The sequence below is a fragment of the Myotis daubentonii genome, chromosome 10, assembly GCF_963259705.1.
Source record: "Myotis daubentonii chromosome 10, mMyoDau2.1, whole genome shotgun sequence".
In the NCBI taxonomy this organism is placed as follows: domain Eukaryota; kingdom Metazoa; phylum Chordata; class Mammalia; order Chiroptera; family Vespertilionidae; genus Myotis; species Myotis daubentonii.
The window spans coordinates 36,936,761-36,956,356 of record NC_081849.1 but is presented as its reverse complement, the minus strand read 5'-3'; the positions used below and the strand labels follow the sequence as shown (position 1 = coordinate 36,956,356).

The 19,596-nt window shown below is 39.0% G+C and overlaps 1 protein-coding gene across 1 annotated transcript in view; it reads right to left on the bottom strand.

Moving 5' to 3' along the window:
* Positions 1-19,596, bottom strand: part of CNTNAP2 (contactin associated protein 2) — a 1,845,032-nt gene that overhangs the window by 1,222,736 nt on the left and 602,700 nt on the right. The window contains exon 3 of the mRNA XM_059712082.1: positions 3,132-3,325. Within this exon, the coding sequence (XP_059568065.1) occupies positions 3,132-3,325 (194 nt within the window). The remainder of the gene's footprint in view (positions 1-3,131; positions 3,326-19,596) is intronic.

Below are 19,596 nucleotides of genomic sequence, written 5' to 3'. Positions count from 1 at the left end.
GAGGTTACTGAACTGATGTCCCGTCTGACCCCAACAGTCTAATACCCAGTGCCATTCTTGCCGCCAACATTACTAGTCTAGAAAATAGTAGCTAAATAATAGTTGGATTAAAATAAAATCCAATATTAGTTATCATTTTTAATAAACTTAAACCAAAGTGTATTTTTGTTGAGATTTGTAAATGCTAAATTTTAATGATTTAATTCGTGTTAAAACATTTACTATAAAGTCCTCAATAATATTTAGAAAACAATGAATGTTGTCTTTTAGAATATATCATAATGATTAAAACATTTCTGTCACTGATTATTAAAAGTAATATAATTTTTTATATTGCCAAAAGAGTCCTTGTCATCTTGGAAGATTTTACCCTACTCAGCCCTTTGACTGTATGCCTCTGTGTTTAGCACGGGATTATGCCTAACTGCTTAGAATCTGATACATGAATTAAAACTCAGATATTGCTGCATTTTAGCAGCCATTTTCATTATTACCTGAACACAGTATGATAGGAGCGTATTGATACTCTCTCAATTGTGAGATGAAAACTTTACAAAAACAGAAATGGGAAAGATACTTTGGAGTCTGTCTTGTAGTCCCTCTAATACTTTTATCAACATGCTAATCTGATTTTAGATTAAAATCCTTAGAGAGTTAGAAAATAATGAGTGTTTTATAGGAAGAGCTTGTGATCTGAACCTGTCTACCCTCAGTTGATTGGTCTGTTGGGTGGTTGGTCACTTGGTGTCTCTCTCTCTCTCTCTCTCTCTCTCTCTCTCTCTCTCTCTCTCTCTCTCTGTCTCTACTAAACTTTAAAAAATGCCCTTTCTAATTTTTCTATTCTACTATTGCTTTTCACAATAAAATTTCTCCATCCACACTCTACCCACAGGCCAAAATTCAGTCTAAGATATGGTTCTCAGTGGTGGCTGTATATTAGCATGACCTGGGGAGCTTTAAAATCCCACTGTCCAGGTTGTACCTTAGACCAACTAAATTCAACATCTGGAGATGGTACCCAACATCCCTGTGTTTCAAAACTTTTTAGGTTATTCCATTGTGTATCCAGGGTTGAAAACCACTTTAAAAATAATAAATAAATTATGCTTGAGACTTTGAATTATCTTGAGATGAAAACTTTGAACAAAGAGACATTTTCCCCACTAGTTGCCTCCTACAACTTACACATCCAAATATACATACAAATGTTTTTGCAAAACAATCATGGCTTGATAGAAGTTATTTCGAAAGGACTACTCTAGCATCACATTTTATTTTTCAGGACATTATATCCTTAGTTCACATAACAGTTACTATCATTGGATACTGCTATGGAAATGACCATCTACCCAAGCCAGTGTAACTGCAGAACCAGCTCAAACTATCCTATTTCTAAGAAGACACTGAGTTGCTTTTCAGAGATAATAGTCCAAAACCACAAGTCATGCAGCCAAAAGCATGAGCAGAAGAGAGAAATTTGACCTCTAGTTGCACGGGGAGCCAGTCTTTTTCCCTGCACAGAACCCTTTCTGCTGTCCAGAAATATGAGGTGCTGAAGCCCCTTCCCATCCTATCTAATAATAGACAAAGATTGAAATTAACCATACCTTCACTACACTTCCCATTGGCTAATCAGCAAGATATGCAAATTAACTGCCAAGAAAGATGGCGGTTAATTTGCATATGTAGGCGAAATGCTGGGAGGCGAAAGGGGAAGGACAGGAAGAAGCTGCCTGCCACTGATGGTGATCTGAAACTCAGGCGGCAGCCAAGAGCCGGGTGGCAGGGCCAAGGCGGCCCTGCCCCCCGGCCCGTGATTGGAAAACCGGGAGAGCCGGGCCACCTTTGCCCGCCCCTGCCAGTGATCAGAGAAGCCAGGCAATCGCATCTCCCACAGTGACGCAGGCCAGGACCCAGAAGGCCCAGCAGCAGGTCTTGCCTTGCGGCCAGGGAACCTGCCCCCCCTCCCTTCCTCTCACTCTAAAATCAACTTAAAAATAAATAAATACACTTATATTTAAAAAAATTCATCAGCTATTCATTGCAAAAGTTTTAGCAAACTTGGAATGATGGGGAACTTGCATAAGGTTTCTAAAAGAAAAAAAAAAACTATTATTGCAATTGGTAGCTCTTTTTATTATTATTGATTTTTAGAGAGAGAGGAGGGGGAGAGAAACATTGACCAATTGCCTCCCAAAAAACACTCTCACCAGGGATCAAACCTGCAACCTTTTGGTGTGAGATGATGCTAAAAAAAATGTTTAGGGAAGGAATACTCAGTATTGTGTCTAGTGCTCCAGAGCTATGGCTGGTCTTCCATTTTCTTCTATTTTAAAAGAAAACCATGCGTGTACCTTACCTTTCTCTTCATATATAAATGGTCAGTAAATATTGGGTAGAGTTTCATCTAAACAACCCAGATTGAAGCAAAATAGAAAATGGGATGAGCTTCCAGCAGGAAGTGATCTGCTCTGCCCAGCACTCATCAGCAGGTTAAGTCACTCCATTGGCCATAGACCTTTTCACATGAAGATATTAATGAAATATCTTCAATAGAAACAGTCTGAGGCAAGTAAAAGTGAGTGGGAGTAAAAATTGGAAACCTAAGTCAGGAAAAAAATTTTTTTTCATTGTATTTGTTAACTCATGGTTCAGGATTTGGAAACAATTTGTACCATTTCAGGTAGGTCCTCCAGACAAAAATATAGTAACTCAAAATACAGTGTTTAAGTAAATTAAAGTGTTCTATCATCTTTAAGTTATTCACCCAATAATTATTATTTTTTTAATTTCAACACAGTTTTATTGGGAGGTGTTGTTTGCCTAGAAACATACTAGAACTTGGGGAAGAGGATACATTCACTTTGAAAGATTAGATTTTTCCCACCACTATGAGAAAGGCATGGTGCAGGGTGAGCACACAGCAGTGTGGATCTGTATTCCCACCTCCTTGTCCTTTGTTTGCATTTCTTTCTCATTTAGCAAGTGCCAGAGAATAATAACACAAAGACAAGGAAAAAAAAATCCACAAGATCAACCTCCAACCAGGCCACACCAGGGCAGAGAGGGTCAAGGGTCACACATCTGCAACTTTGTCAACTGTGTGTCTTTGCTCTCCCACAGTGACTCACCCAGATATTCCCATCTTGATGATAAGGTTTCCAGTTCCTCCCAGTATCACTGTAGAGCATGCGGTATTGGGTCACCCAGTCTGAACTGCTGTATCTTCCTTGGGTTGCAATGGCACTGATCTGCTTCCGATTGCCAAAGTCAACCTGAAGCCATTGATAATGGTCACTGTCTGATGGAGACCATCCCCCGGCACCTGAACAAAGTAGAGATGAAAGGGAGAATAGATATTTAAAGTTAAACTTCTATAATTGACAATGGATTATTTTTCGTCTTATAGTTGGCCTTGGCAGTGCTGTATTTCACACAGAGATTATGAAATGTCCTTTACAGATGCCACTGGGACTTCCACTAATATTCTTCCAGCTGGGTTACAGTGATGCTCTAACCTCTTTATGGTATAATTATGTGCTCATTTTCTCCTGAGCAAATGTCTTCATAATTCCTCAATTAGATCTTATTAGTACATGTCAAAGTCTAATTGGCTGAGGGTTGATCAATTTACCATGAATTCTTCCACTCAAAATCACTAGGAAAAATATGACAATCTATTAATTCTTCACACAAGGTTTTATCTTTTAGTAGATTATAAATGTAACAAAACATAATTATACACAACTCTAAAATATATTTTGCTGTCAAAAGGTCAGAGTTCAAAGGACACTAGTTCTTAAGATGAGGCATAGTGTTACACTAAGCCCCTGTACTCATGAGAACTAAGTTAGTAAATCAGGCAATATGTTCACTAACTCTTAAGAAATATATAACCTATGACTCTTAATAATCACATTTCTAGGAAAATAATTCGAGTTGCTAAATGAAATGAAATTCTTTTGGCAAAATATAATAAATACTTGGTAAATAGTAAGAATGCAAAAATATTTACTAGAAAAATGGCACTAATATAGAACAAAAAGGCTCCTAATTTATACCACTATGTAAAATAACTGTGGTTGCACATAAATACATTACAGAAAATATGGCATAATGCTTGGTACTAACAGGCAACATAATTTTTTGAGTGAGTTTGGCTGCTAATGGGAGAAAATAAGAGAAAAATATTTAATACGTTATCCAATTCAGAATACACCAAAATATATGCATCATTTTCAAATAAGGAATTTAAAGGCTGAAAATAAATTTATGCAATGACGACCATGCTAATAAAATCATTTTGTAAATCATCACAGATAGGTCATTCATTTAATGATGTTTATATGGTTTATTTTTGCTTTCAGCAATGATAGAATAGCTCTCCCACCACAAAAATTCACAAACCTGACAAAGTGTATATTAAAATTACCCTTTTGGAGATTGGACAACAGTCAGTGCAGGACCCTGATCCACGAGAGAAGATAAACAAGTGAGGTGAGCACTGCCAGCCCCTGGCTTTCTGCCTGGTTCATCTTCTGGATCACAGCACATGAGGGAGTTTCCCAAATAGAAACAGCAGCATCACTGAGAAGGAGACAAATCAGAAGCATAGCTTCTGAGGACAGAGTTCCAGAGAGAGGCAGCTGTGCCAAGAAAGAGCCCTGAGAAGCTGCACAGGACCACCAATGAGTTTCTACAGCTCTGACTCTGGATGAAAACTGAGCTATGTATTTGAAAACAACCTTCCTCCAGACCACCTGGAGGGAATTTTCCAAATGAGCAACCGGAGGATGCACAGGGCTGAGATTAGGTTGATTTCAGGTGAGACAAGATTGAGCAAACTTGCTGAACAACCCTAGGTTTCAGTAGAGATCTCAGAAAGGGATTAGAATAAGGTGGCCCTAAAATACAGGCTACCCTGCACACATCTGAACAAAGGTTGGTAACTAGCCTGAAGAAAGATCAACCTTACCCACAAGTAAATAAGTCCTTGCTTAAACAAAACTCAACACTCCATTAGGAAGGCCATGGACGTTTAGAAACTCAACAACATAGCATTTATAATGCCCAGTAGAAAAATTTAATAAAATACTAGACCTTTGAGGAAGCAGAAAAATAATGACTTATTACCAGAAAAAAGTCAGTCAATAGATATTGACTAAAAAATGACAGAGATGATAAAATTAGCAGACCAGGACTTCAAAACAGAGATTATAAATTAGTGCCATTTATAAAAAGATAATATATAAATATTGAAGACACAAATATAAAATCTTAATGGAGAAAAGAAAGAACAAAAATCAAAACCATGAAAGTTTTTGGACTAAAAAATACATCTGAAATAAAACTTTTAATGGATGGACTTAACAGCAGATTAGAAGTTGAGGGGGAAAAAAACACTTTAGTGTACTTGAATATAGGGTCATATAAACCTTTCAAATTGAAGCTCAGAAAAGGCTTAAAAATGAACAGTACTCCACTAACTTATAGGATAATGTTGTGTCCTAACAGTCATGCAAATGGAATACTAAAAGCAGAGAAGGTAGAAATTAGGAAGAAAAATATTCATTTGAAGAAATAATGGTTGAAAAATATAAACCCAGATACATGAGAAATTTACCAGATTCCAAAAAGATAAATAAAAGAAAAACACACCAAGACACCTCATAATCAATTGGTAAAACAAACAAACAAAAACAATGCTAATGAGAACATCTTGAAAGTAAGAAGAAGGCAATAACATCTCAGCGAAAACAATTCAGGCTGAAAGACAATGAAACAGCATATCTGAGGTGATGAAAAAAAAAGTAAAAGGGAAGCTGCCAACAAAAAGCTCTATATCCAGCCAAAATATCCTTTAAAATGAAAGCAACATAATGATATTTAGGACAAAAGCTGAGCAAATTCATCACCAGTAGATATGTACTATAAGAAATGGAAGTTTTCCAGCTCCAAGGTTAAATTACTGTATTAAAACTCATACTAGTACCATTATATCCATGAAGAAACATGCTGAACATGGTAAATATGTACATAAGTATAAAATATTTGGTCATGTTTTTAAATTTCTCAAAAAGATAATTGAGTGTTTAAAATAAACGCAGTAACAATGAATTAGAGATGTAGAAATAAAATGTATGACTATAATAGCACAAAGGATAAAAGGCAAGAAAAATATATACTGTATTGAGTTTCTTACATTTGAAGTGACATATTATTTCATGGTTGTGAACGCTGGATCAAGGGCCAGCAAACTTTCTTTGGAAAAGGTTAAGTACTGAATGTTTTAGGCTCTGCATCTGTTATACCACATCTGTTACAAGTAGTAAACTCTGCTGCTGTAGCATGAAGTCATAGGTAATACAGTAAACTCTCCATTTTACAGACCTTGATTTAATGGACTTCAGATTTAATGGGTAAAATCTCCGGTCTGTATGTCATATGTGAAAATTAACACTCTGTTAATTTTAAAATCCTTTTAAGCAAAATTTGCTTATAATTAAATAGGTTATTATTGTTATCAATTCACTGTTATTTTTAACAACTTTTAGTGAATAGGCAGTATGTTGGAAAAAACACTGTAGCAATTTATTTATAGTAAATAAATATTACATATTTACAACTATAGTCTATATATTTTAATCCAAGAGTCATCACTCATAAGCAAAGTTTGGGAGATGATTAGCATGTGATCACACAGCTCTTGTGGTGACTGGTTCTGTTGTCCCTCGTCATGACTTTTTGCAGCAGTTTTAACACGCGCAGGCCAATGTTTCCATGTGCACTAAGCCAAGCCCCAGCCATTTGTTTACTCTGGGCGACGGGTGAATGCATGCATTCACTAGACTTATTCAGTATAACTTTAAAATACAGTAATACATACAGAAAACTATTCTGTGAAATTAAACTTTCCATACATACTTTTTTTAATTAACTTTTTTTTAAATATATTCCATTGATTTTTCACAGAGAGGAAGGGAGAGGGACAGAAAGTCAGAAACATCGATGAGAGAGAAACATCGTTTCAGCTGCCTCCTGCCCACCCCCCACTGGGGATGTACCCGCAATCAAGGCACATGCCTTTGGCCGGAATTGAACCCGGGACCCCCCAGTCCACAGGCCGATGCTCCATCCACTGAGCCAAACCGGCTGGGGTTTCATACATACTTTTGATTACACAAACATGCCTACATAAGTAAAAACAGGTAAACTAATTTGTCAATTTTTTAAAACAGGCAATCAGAAAACCTACTTTATTATATAATGGGCTTGCAGCTTTAATGGACACCCCCTCACCCAAATTAGTATGTTATATTGAGGTTGTACTATACATAATCAAAAGGTCAATAAAACTGGGAAAATACTGATTCTCCTTGAAGTATCAGCATGTTCCCTGAAAATAACACCTCCTGTGGTAGAGGCTGTGATGTGCCACTGAGGTCCGCCTTTATGACTGAGGACTTGGTGCCTCTGTAATTCCGTGTTGCCAGACACACTAGCTAGCTGTAATTCCTCTTCAGGAATTTCCAGAACTAAAAAGAGGCATTTACCCAAGGCCATGCACCTTCTTGGGGTTGTACAGATGCAATGACTGCTTGACTGGGGATTGTAGAAGTCCAGGCCCCTGGCTCCAACTTGGGAAAACTCCCTGCAGAATTGGTTGAAACCTCCTTTGAGACTGCATTGCATCTCGACCTCTCCCCCTGCCTATTTCTTCTTCATCTCCTTCCCTTCCACAGGTCTCATCCACCTAACATTCCCTAATAAAGTCCTATGTGTTAGTCTCCATCTCAGAATTTGTGTTCTGGAAAGTGTAGTCTGCAAAACCTCCTTGGAACCACTTTCCTGAAAATCTGCTCACTAGTGATACGAAGTAATTGTCTCTGCTTTCTACTTTGTGTGTTATTTGCATGTGTATTTTTTCCCATTGTAGTGTCTAGTATTACCTAGGGTAATATATCATCCACATGCAGACTTCACCTACAATTCTGTAAAATTTTGGAGGAGCAGTAAATTTTTCAGATAACAATGTACCCAGTCATCAAGAGATTATAAATATATTTTCCTATCTGTTGGATATTTTGTTCCAAACTTAGGAGAAATTCTATATATAATTGTGTATAAAGGCCTATCGATGTGTTACAAAAGCAACAAGGTGGTTTGGCCATTGAAGTAAACAAGCAATTATTACGTGAGGGAAGAGAAAGTATATTCAACTGATCATTGAAATTTAGACTATTTCCTCTAATTAGTCCTGCAAAGAATATCGCAGAATACATTTCCTTATATTACCTATTTTTTGATGCATTACAATTTTTCAATAAGGAGGCAATTAACATAAACTAGTTAATCCCATTAATCTCATCACCTTAAAAGAATAGAACTTATTGATAACTTTAAGAGAAGCAAAAATCTGAAACAAGTAAAAATATATGTTAAGACTTATTCCTTCGCAGAAGGATATGTGGAGAGAATAGTGATTAACTTCAAGGGGTGGGCAAATGTCAGGCTTGCATCAGGAACATAGTGGAAAGGTGGATAAAAAAGTTTCCTGTTTCTCTTTGATCTATCAAGCAATGTAATTTGGGGAAGTTGATTACTTTGTTCATTTGGGTTGTGACATGTATAACCTCTATCAATCCAAGGATTAGGAATGACAACCCTTTCATGACAAAAAAAAAACAAAAACGAAAAACAAAAAAACACACACAAAAAAAAAAAACTCAGGAAAATGGCACACAGCAGAGCAGAAGTTGCTCCTCAAGATGGCGTGGAGAGTGCATCAGGGCAAACACGTTCCCTGTGGATATTGTTTTAGCTCAAAGGAAAAAAAATGGAAAGTCAAAGAGGAGGCAGAAGAGGAAGAGATTTTAAATAGCCATAAACTCTTAGTTTCGGAGACTTAAGAATAACTGTCTAGAACCAATAGAACCAAAAATATCTTTATTCTTTATTGTTCAAAGCATTCAGATGTCCCCTTTCCTCCCCACGGAAACCCTCCACCCCATCCCCAGGCCTTCACTGCACTATTATCTGTGTCCATAGGTTATGCATACATGTATATAAATTATTTGGTTAATTTCTTCCTGCCAGGCTCCTTCCCTCTGAGGTCCCTTAGTCTGTTCCACGCTTCTACGTCTTTGGATCTATTTTGTTCATCAGGTTATTTTGTTCACTAGATTCTACATATGAGTGAGATCATGTGATACTTGTCTTTCTCTGACTGGCTTATGTGACTTAATGCAATACTCTATTTCCTAAACAGTAGGGCTGTTGTTGCCTCCTTCCTATTCTCTCCTGTGTTAATCACTCTTTCTCTCTCTCTCCCATTGCTTGCTTTCCAACACCCTCCCTTCCTTCCCCCCTCTTCTTTTTTTCTCTCTCTCTCATACACACATCCCTCCTCCCCTGTGAATGTGTGTGTGTGTGCATATGTGTGAGTGTGGATTGTGTGTATGTGAACCATAAAGATACACAGTGTTCATATTCTAGATATTCACTCTACTGGGGTTACTTGAGTGATAAATTAAAATAAAGAATCTGCCAAAACCGGTTTGGCTCAGTGGATAGAACGTCGGCCTGTGGACTGAAAGTTCCCAGGTTCGAATCCGGTCAAGGGCATGTACCTGGGTTGTGGGCACATCCCCAGTAGGAGGTGTCCAGGAGGCAGCTGATCGATGTTTCTCTCTCATCGATGTTTCTAACTCTCTATCTCTCTCCCTTCCTCTCTGTAAAAAATCAATAAAATATATTTAAAAAATAAATAAAAATAAAAATAAAATAAAGAATCTAGAGAAATGAATGAAACTTGCACTCAAAACTTAGTGATAGCTTATAATTATGATAGCCATTTCTGTTTTGTAAATTAGTATATCTGAGAGAAAAAAGGAGCTTAGTGGTGGGTGGTTCAGGAGAGAGCATTTAGTTTCTTTTCTAGTGATAAATGGTTCCTGAATAGACATGATGCCTAAGTGGGTGGTTGTAACACCACCAGAGATTATAAGCCTGGAGTCTAATTTTCTTTAAAGGTAGAAAAACATTTCAATTAAGTACAGAACTATCTTTAATAACTAGCTGACATTTATGTATCAGATGAAAAGAATAAATTGAAAAGGAGACTTTCAGGCAAGATAGCATTATGACTTTAGGCTTAGAGGCCTCCTTCTGGTCTAAATACACAGTATTTCTAGATAAAATAGATAAAAAAAAATTGGAAAAAAATAGCAAGATTCAAAAATAAGATAAACACTTCCATGCACAAGAAAAGCAATAAAAATGCAAACAATGAATAGGCCCGAAGCTGAGGCCTGCTGGAATTGGGGTCTGGGGACACACAGAGAAAGTGGGACACTTGGTTTCTTTCTTTCTTTCTTTTTTCTCATAGAATGACTAAAATATTTTATTTTATTTATTTTTATTTTTTTAATTGTTTTATTGCTTAAACTCGGTTTCTGAGGGTCATCAATAAAAGTAAATCTCCTATGTGTCAGACAAAGGAAGTATGTGCCAGGGCTGAAAACCCCGACTAGCCCAGGACTATGCTGCTTGTGGAAAGAAAACAGCTGCTCACGGATTCAGAAATATGAGACTACGCCCAAAGAAGATGGAAAGCATAGCTGAGCTAAGGAAAGGCTCCTCCTGGCTTGGTGACTGGACCTGTGATTCCCTAATAACACTGCCAGGCAAAGGCACAGGTTGTCCATGTGGGCTGTATTTCTGGACCAGAGATCTGGGAAGCTGAGTAGAGAAAATCACAAATAACATAGTCAAAAGACCAATGCAAATGAACTCCAGATATAATAGCAATTGAGGACCAGTGGAAATAAACATTTTAAGTTCTCAGATATATAAGTAAGTAATGGTAGGCATTACAAATAGCAGTAATGATCAGATTCAACAGGGAGACATAAAATTATTTATAGACAAATGCTAAAAAGAACCAGATTGCTTTAGAAATAAAAAATGCAGTCATTGATAGAAAAAAACATATCTCATTGGATGAAAATCCATAACTTACATTATCTCACAAATAATCAGTCTGCTGAAAGGTAATACAGAAGGATTTATATAGAAGTCCCCATAGAAAATACAAAATATGTTAGATTTTCAGAACATCTGCTTCTACCAAGATGGAGTACAGAAATCTAATTTACTTTCCCACCTGAAACAACGAAAAAGTAGATACAATATATAAAACAATAGTTTACAAGATAATAAGATATGAGGCCAAAAGGGGCTAAGATTCCTAAGGTACAGGACATAAATGGAGTTAGCCCCATTTCCTCATCTTCCTGTCTTGAGAGAGTGTCAAGGCTGAGACACAGAAAGAACTTGGCAGAATCCCTGGGTTGAGAAGATAGAGCAGGGGAGACCAAGGTGGCTGAAGTTAGAAGCCAAGGAAGAAACTGCATAGAGAGATCATTCTAAAGAATCAGCAGGGGGCTCCTTTGAGTTGTCACTGAACCCACACATCTGAGGAAACTACCCACTCACAGCTGGACAAAGAATCATCTGAATGGATGAAGGTACTAGTGGTCTGTCCTACTGACCAATAATCCCATCATCCCTCTCCTAGGTATTTTCTTATGAGAAAAGGAGGCATGTGAACATACAAAGTCCTGCCCATGATGTTCACAGAAACTGTATGTGTAATAGTCCAAAGCTGTAAACAACTCAAATGTCCATTGGCAGATAAATGGATAAACAAATTGTATATATCACAGAACAGACTACAACTCAGCAATACAAAGGAATGGACATTGATACACACTAGATGATTAATCTAAACATAATTATTCTAACTGGAAGGATTCGGGAAGGTGCCCACCATACAATTACATTTATACACAATTCTAGGAAATGTAAACTTATATATAGGAACAAAAGAAGAGCAATGATTGCTTCAGAATGGGGACAAAGAAGGGAAAGGAAGAGGTTACAAAGTTCCAGAAGATTTTGGGGGGGGGGGTATAGGTTGTATTTATTATCTTGATTGTGGTGGTGGTTTCATGGCTATATTCATATATAAAAAAGATCACACTTTACAATTTAAATATGTATAGATTAGTGTACATCAATGATACATCAATAAAGCTGTTAAAATTTGTAGGAATAAATAGACATGGAGGATAAAGTGGGAATTTCAATGATAAATCTAAGAAATCTATACTAATAATAAAAGAATATGCAAATTGTCCAGGACACTGTCACGTAACGACCATTCAGCAGGCTGCATCCTTGGCCCTGCTCAGGCAGCTGCGAGGCCCAAGGTAGCTAGGATAGGATACGATAGGAGGGGATAAGAAAGGAGAAGGAGAGGAAGGAAGGCCTGCATGTAGACAGGCAGAGAGGAGAAACAGAAATACAGAAAGGGAACAAGAAAAAGATGCAGGAATGGAAAAGGAAAGGAAATGAAGGGTTCCATGTAGGAGGGGGTGGCCACTGCCGGAGGGGCGGAGCAGCTGTGTCCAGCGAGGGGCGGGGTGCAGGCAGCATGAAGTGGGGAGCCACACCCAAACATGGGAGGAGGGCGGTGGCCCCCTGTGTGGGCCATTGGGACAGAGGGATGGACGGCTCGAGGCCTTCCAGGCAGAGGTGCTCCTGCTCTGAGGCAGCAGTGCCTGGGCCATGTGGGCCTCGGCCACCCTTGTTGGGCTGGGCGCCCCATGCTGGGAGGGGAGGCGCAGCTTAGCTGGGGCGGAGTTGGACACTAAGGAGAGTACCGCTTTCATCCCTGAGGGCTGGACCTCAAAGACAGGGGCCAGGGTTAGGTCAGCGGTGCATTAAGTGTACTTTGTTGACTAGAAGTTGGGGTGTCCCAGGCAGTGAATGGGAGGAGGACGGCGGCAGGGAGGCCAGGGAAGGGGTGGTGCCGAAGGCCTGGACAGAGCTGGGCCCTGGGCTGGGGGTTAATGCCCCCTGAATGAAAGGTTTAATATCAAAGTGCACTCAGGCGGGGCTGGAAGCAGGTTCCAGAGAGGAAGGGGGAAGGTTTAAAAGAGAAACCAGTGGACATGGCGGGGGTGAGGGGGTGGTAATAATAAGGATGGAGGGAGGGAGGTAGGGTTCAGGCTCACAAGGGAAAGGCGAATGGGGGAGGAGTAAGAAGGAGACAGACATGGGGAATAAAGGGAGAGAAGGGAGGAGGGAGGGAGGGAGGGAGAGGGGCCACAGGAGGTTCAAAGGGAGGTAGGGAAAGAAAGCAGGGAAGAGAAGGATGCTAAAATGGGGTGAGGTCAGAAAAATAGTTAAATACAAAGAAGAAACAGAATGTGAGAGTGAGAGGAGTTTAAAAGGAGGAGTTAGTAAGAAAATTAAGTACAGGGTGATTTTTTAAAAATGTAGTCAGACATCCCCTGAGTGCTCCCGGACTGTGAAAGGGTGCAGGCTTGGCTGAGACCCGCCCCTACCCCCCGCAGGAATTTCATGCACCAGGCCTCTAGTTCTAGAATAAAACCAATACACAGAATTCAAACATTTGAAGAATGATTGAATTTTTCAAAATTGAAAAAGAAAAAAAAAAGACATAACAAAATGAAAAGGTCCTCTGAACACTGAAAAGCATATGGAATGTGAGCATATTATAAAAAATCTACACTAAAAGACAAACACGCAAATTAACCGTACCTTTGCTATGCCTTAAGCCACTCCCACCAGCCAATCAGAGCGACTATATGCAAATTAACCCAACCAAGATGGTGGCCAGCAGCCACGGAGCTGAAGCAAGCAAGAGGCTTGGTTGCCCCAATGATGGAGGAAGCCAAGCTTCCCACTTGCCGCGGCAACTCTGAGCTCCACTCAAAGCAACAAAGTTTCAATTATAGAAGGTAAATAAACCCCAGACACCTGCTTTCAGCCAGCTGTGGCCACGGAGCTGGAGCGAGAAGGAGGCTTCCCTCCCGCCTACCCTGGCTGGCTCTGAGCTCCTTTCAAGGCTACAAAGTTTTAATTATAGAAGGTAAATGAATCCCAGAATAAAAAAGAAAAAAAGGAGAGGCTGGGAGCTTCCATCGCTCTGGGGGGAGCTTGGTAAGCCTGAAAATGGCCCCTAGCCCCTTATCCAGGCTAGCCAGGCACCCCAGCAGGACACCCACACTGATCCGGGACACCCTTCAGGGAAAACCAGCTGGCCCCCACCCATGCACCAGGCCTCTATCCTATATAATAAAAGGGTAATATGCAAACTGACCCTAACAGCAGAAAGACTGGGAATGACTGGTCACTATGACACACACTGACCACCAGGGGGAAGACACTCAATGCAGGAGCTGCCCTCTGGTGGTCAGTGTGCTCCCACATGGGGAGCTCTGCTCAGCCACAAGCCAGGCTGAAGGCTGCCAGTACAGCAGCGGTGGTGGGAGCCTCTCCTGCCTCCTCAGCAGTGCTAAGGATGTCTGACTGCAGCATAGGCCTGCTCCCCGCTGGCAAGTGGACATCCCCCGAGGGCTGCTGCGCTGCCAGAGGGATATCTGATTGCCAGCTTGGGCCCAATCCCCCGGAGAGTGGGCCTAAGCCAGCAGGTGGGCATCCTTCAAGGGATCCCAGACTGCAAGAGGGCATAGGCCGGGCTGAGGGACCCCCCCCCCCCCCGAGTGCACAAATTTTTGTGCACCAGGCCTCTAGCTTATTATGAGGTACAAATAACAGCTGGTTGAAAATAGTAAAACTGATGAAATGAGACATTTAAAAAATAGTGTTTAAGCATGAAAGTGAGAATTATCTCATTGAAAGAGAAAAAAGAGCTGGTATCATAAGAGCTAAAAGTTGCTTGCTAATGAGCTCAGATTTCATTTACAGTGGGCATAAACAGCTAGAAGGTATAACGTGTGACCTACCTACAAGAGATAGGACAAAGAAACTTCAACCAAGTCTAATAACTTGTTGATTAGAAGGAGCATTAATTAACACCTGTTATAAGCTACAGAAGTTAAAATGTTATTGCCATTATCATTATGAAAATATATGGCAAATTACTGCTCATATAAAATAAATTTAAAACAAAGGAGTATTCCAGTATATTTGAAACAAAACAGAAGGAAGATATGATTTTATCATCTGTTGTTAAATGACAGGAAGACAGACTGTGCATCTCCCATTGCTACCTCCGCCAGCAAGGACGGCAGCTTTCAGATCGTTCTAGGAAGAGCAGAAGGAATCACTGGGTACAGGGAATTATTTCCTGAGTCAGGTTAGGATAGGACATAATAAGAAAGGCATAGATGCTTTAACATTTTTGAAACATTCAGATTATATCCCAAAGGACTGGCATTATTCATAAATGTAACATTAGCTTCCTTGAATATTTATCAAGGAGCGGTCAGAAAATTAAAGATAGCCCAAACAAACAAACACACAAACAAAAAACCCATGAGTTTAAAAAACAGGGGACTTAGTAAATCTAGAAAAAAATAGACAAAGTTATTCAAAAATTCGCATATAGGTAATGAACAGTTAGAATAAAAGAGAAATGGGGGGGGTGTTACTGGAGGTGATCATTGGTGGGTTATAAGAATTTACTTTAATGAGCACATTCTTATGTAGTAGAACACAAGAAATGCCATAGATGTATTTCTAATTTAATTTTAGCTAAGCATTTGGGGTATATCTCTAAGTATAAATGGTGAAATGTGGTCTGAGAGATAATAGTTTTAGGTAAATTTTAAAATGGTTAATAATTATGCCCCAAATTTGCTGATTAATGACTATGGGGACTTGAAGAGAGCTCTCTAATGATGTGCCACAGACTTTCATTCTGTGTTCTGTCAATTTTAATATTTTTATTATCTAAGGCACGAAAGACATGCTTATGAAATTTATCAATTACATAAGGCTGAAAAGGAGACCTAATAAGATAACTAACTGAATTACGATGTAAAATGTTCTTGACCAGCTGGAAATCTGAGCCTGCACCAGATCAATTTGTTTGAACATCAATAAGAAACTAAGATGCCCATTTTCAACAAATGCATTTTCAACTTCATGATTAACGAGATATTATGCTTAGAAATAATTATGGAACCATAATTTACTTTTGGAAAAATATTGGGTTGAAATGATGACATCTAACTATAATATTTGCAGTATTCTATTCAAAACAGTTTTGATACATTTTCATTCAGACTTTATATCTGCATACAAAAATGAACAAATCACATGCATCTAGTATTACAAATTATCACAAAATGAGCATAACCATGTGATACCATACAGATCTATAAATAAATCATTTCCAGCAACCCATAAGCTCTCATTGTGTCGTTTTCCAAATACAGTTAACCACTCCTTCCTAATGAATTGTCTCAGAGACTCATACATGAATTGTATATATCAATAGATTGCACATTTTCTTTGTTGTCTAATATTAAATTGTATAATATACTACTCTATTTATTCATTCTAATGTTGAACATATGGCTATTTCCCATTTGGAGTTATTATGAACTAGAGGCCCGGTGCATGAAGTTCATGCACCGGTGCAGACCCTAGGCCTTGCCAGTGATTGAAGCACAAGCATCTGGTGTGGAAGAGCAGGTCCCAGCTGACCTCTGGGCCCTGGGCAGCACCTGGGCCCCCGGGCCCCCATGTGCCCCCTTCTGCCTGAGTCATGGCACCAGAGTCCCCACACGGAGATGAGGTGAGTGCAGCGGGATGCCGCGGGCTGGGGTGCAGTGTGGGCCTCTGGGCTGCCCAGCGGTGTTGCACTGAAGCCAGGTGGGCAGCACACTCTCTCCCAGCTGGCCTCACAGACCAGCTCCTGCACAAAACCACAGGGAGTCCCAACCAGCTCCTGCAGTACCAGCGGCTACAGCTTGGCTCACTCAAAAGCCTGTGCAGTGTGAAGTGGGCTTCTTATGGGCACCTGGCACCTGAGCATGGGGGCTTCCCCAGTGCGTGAGCCCAGGTGTCCAGGGGGAGGGTAGCAGGGGGAGTGAGAGCGAACTTGGAGGACACCCTGCATTCTCACCGCACCTCTGACGCTGTCACCCCCACCCCCAGGTAGCCGGTGAGAGGTAGCAGTGCATCACCAAGGCCTGCAATGTTCCATGCAGCTCCCTGATGGTCAGCGCACATCATAGTGAGTGGTTGAACTCCCAGTCTCCCAGCTGAACTCCTGGTAAAACAACTGCCTCTGGGGACAATTTGCATATTAGGCTTTTATTATATAGGATAATGCTGCCATCAACATTTCTGTTCATGTGTTTGAGCACCTTTATGTGCACTTCTGATGGGTATATGCCGAGTGGAGTATAACAGGTCCAAAAAAAGGTGTGTATTTTAAAAGTTAGTTAATTTTTCCAACAATTTCCCAAATTAGTTGAATAGATTTTTACCCCTGAAACTCCTCCCAATAGTGTCATGAGAATTTTTATTGTGCCACATACTCACCAAAAGTTGGTCTACTTAGCCTTTTTTTTTTTTTTTTTTACAGTCTGGCTCATTGTGAGTTTAATTGGCATTTCCCTGATAACTACCCTTATTCTGTTGGTACCAAGACTTACTATAAAACTACTGTAAAATATGACATAAATGTGGATAAAAAGATAAACCAATAGACCAAATAAATAAAATATAAATCCCTGAAACAAAAGGACATGTATACATGTGTAAATCAGCACTTAATTTTTTTTAACCAATAATATATTCAGAATTTACTGGATATCCATGTGGGAAAAAGGGGAAGTACTCCTCTGCCCTATACTATACTCAAAAATCAGGTGAACCTTGGCTGATGTTACTAAGTGGTTAGAATATCTGCCCATGCACCAAAAGGTCTTGGGTTTGATTCCAGTAGAGAGCATGTACCTAGGTTGCAGGTTCGATCCCTAGCCCCTGTCAGGGAGCATGCAGGAGGAAAGCAATCCACATGTCTCTATCACATCCATGTTTCTCTCTCTCTCCCCCTCTCTGCCTCCCTCTCTTCTACTCTCTCTAAAAATCAATAGAAAAAAATATTCTCAGATGAAAATATCAGGTGAAAAGTGTGTAGATCTACTTGTGAAAACTAGAACATAAACCTTCTAGAACAGTGGTTATCAACCTTGGCTGCACATTAGAATCACCAGGGAGTCTTTTTAAAATTGTATTTCTGGGCCTCATCCTCCAGAAATTCTTTCTTTGTAACTAATGTTGTGGCCTCACCCCATAACAAAGAAACAGAATTTCTGGAGGATGAGGCCCAGAAATCATGATTCCCAGGTGATTCTAATGTGCAGCCAAGGTTGAGAACCACTGTTCTAGAAGATGACATGAGAGAAGAACATTATATTCTTGGGGTTGGGAAAGATTTATTAAAAATGTCTCAAAAGCACTAGCCAAGTAGAAAAAAGATGGATAAATTAGATCCAATTAAAATTAGAAATTATAGACTTTCCAAAGACATTAGTAAGATAGTGAGATGGCTAACTATACATAGGGAAAGGTGTTTCTAAACGTGTAACCAACAAAATGCTCATATCCAACATGTATAAACAAGTCTGACAAACCAATAAAAAAAACAATGGTCAAGAGACCTTAACAGGCAGGACTGTAAGGCATGAAATATATGAAAAGATGCTCAAGCTCATAGAATTTACATTTTAATAAAGACAATTGAAAAACTAAGAATGATCAAAGAGAGTAATTAAAATGATTAGGGGACTTAATCCCATAATACTGCTTGGAGGAACCAAAGATGCTTAAGTATTCTAAGAGAAAATCAAGGAGCAACTTAATTTCCATCTTCTACTACTTAAAAGAATAGAGATATAAAGTTTCCTAATCGTGTAATGATATCACATATTCCAAAAGTATACATGCTTTATGTATATAATAGATTATGCAGCTTTAACTCATATTTTTAATTAATATTTTACTTAATATTTACCTTAAAATATTTTTGAGTCAATACTGTCAAAGCATTTGTCTGTCCATAGAGTAGTTATTGTACTATAAATCCTTTTTATTTTGAAATTTGACCAAGGAAGAAAAGTGAATTTCAAATTGATTTTACTACATTTGAAACAAATGCTTTTCTGGGAGAACAAAAGTTTCCTTATTAAATATGGTTGTTCCTTCACGGATCCAGCATACTACACTAGGAAAATTTATAAGGAGGTCTCTTTATAATATTGATAATATTTAGGTATGAATTATACCACCCAAATCAGTAAATTTATGGCAATTAGGCAAACGTATTGAGGCCTCTATTTACATATTTATCACCTCAGAGGTAAAACACACACACACACACACACACACACACACACAAAACAAAAACAAAAAGTAAAACACCTGCACCTGAGTTATGATAAACAGACTTACTGCAAAACAAAGTTAGTTTCATATATATACATATATATATTAGTTGCAGGGAACTTCACATGTCAGTTATATTTTAAGATCTTTGATTTTAAAATATCAACTCTTTTTTACTGTTTTATTTTATTTTTATTGAATTTATTGAGGTGACATTGGTTAACAGAATTATAAAAGTTTCAGGTGTACAATTTTATAATACATAATCTGTATATTGTGTGTGTTCATTTACCCCAAGTTGCCTCCTTCTGTCACCATTTATCTCACCTTTACCCTATTCCATCTCCCTCCAACCCCTTT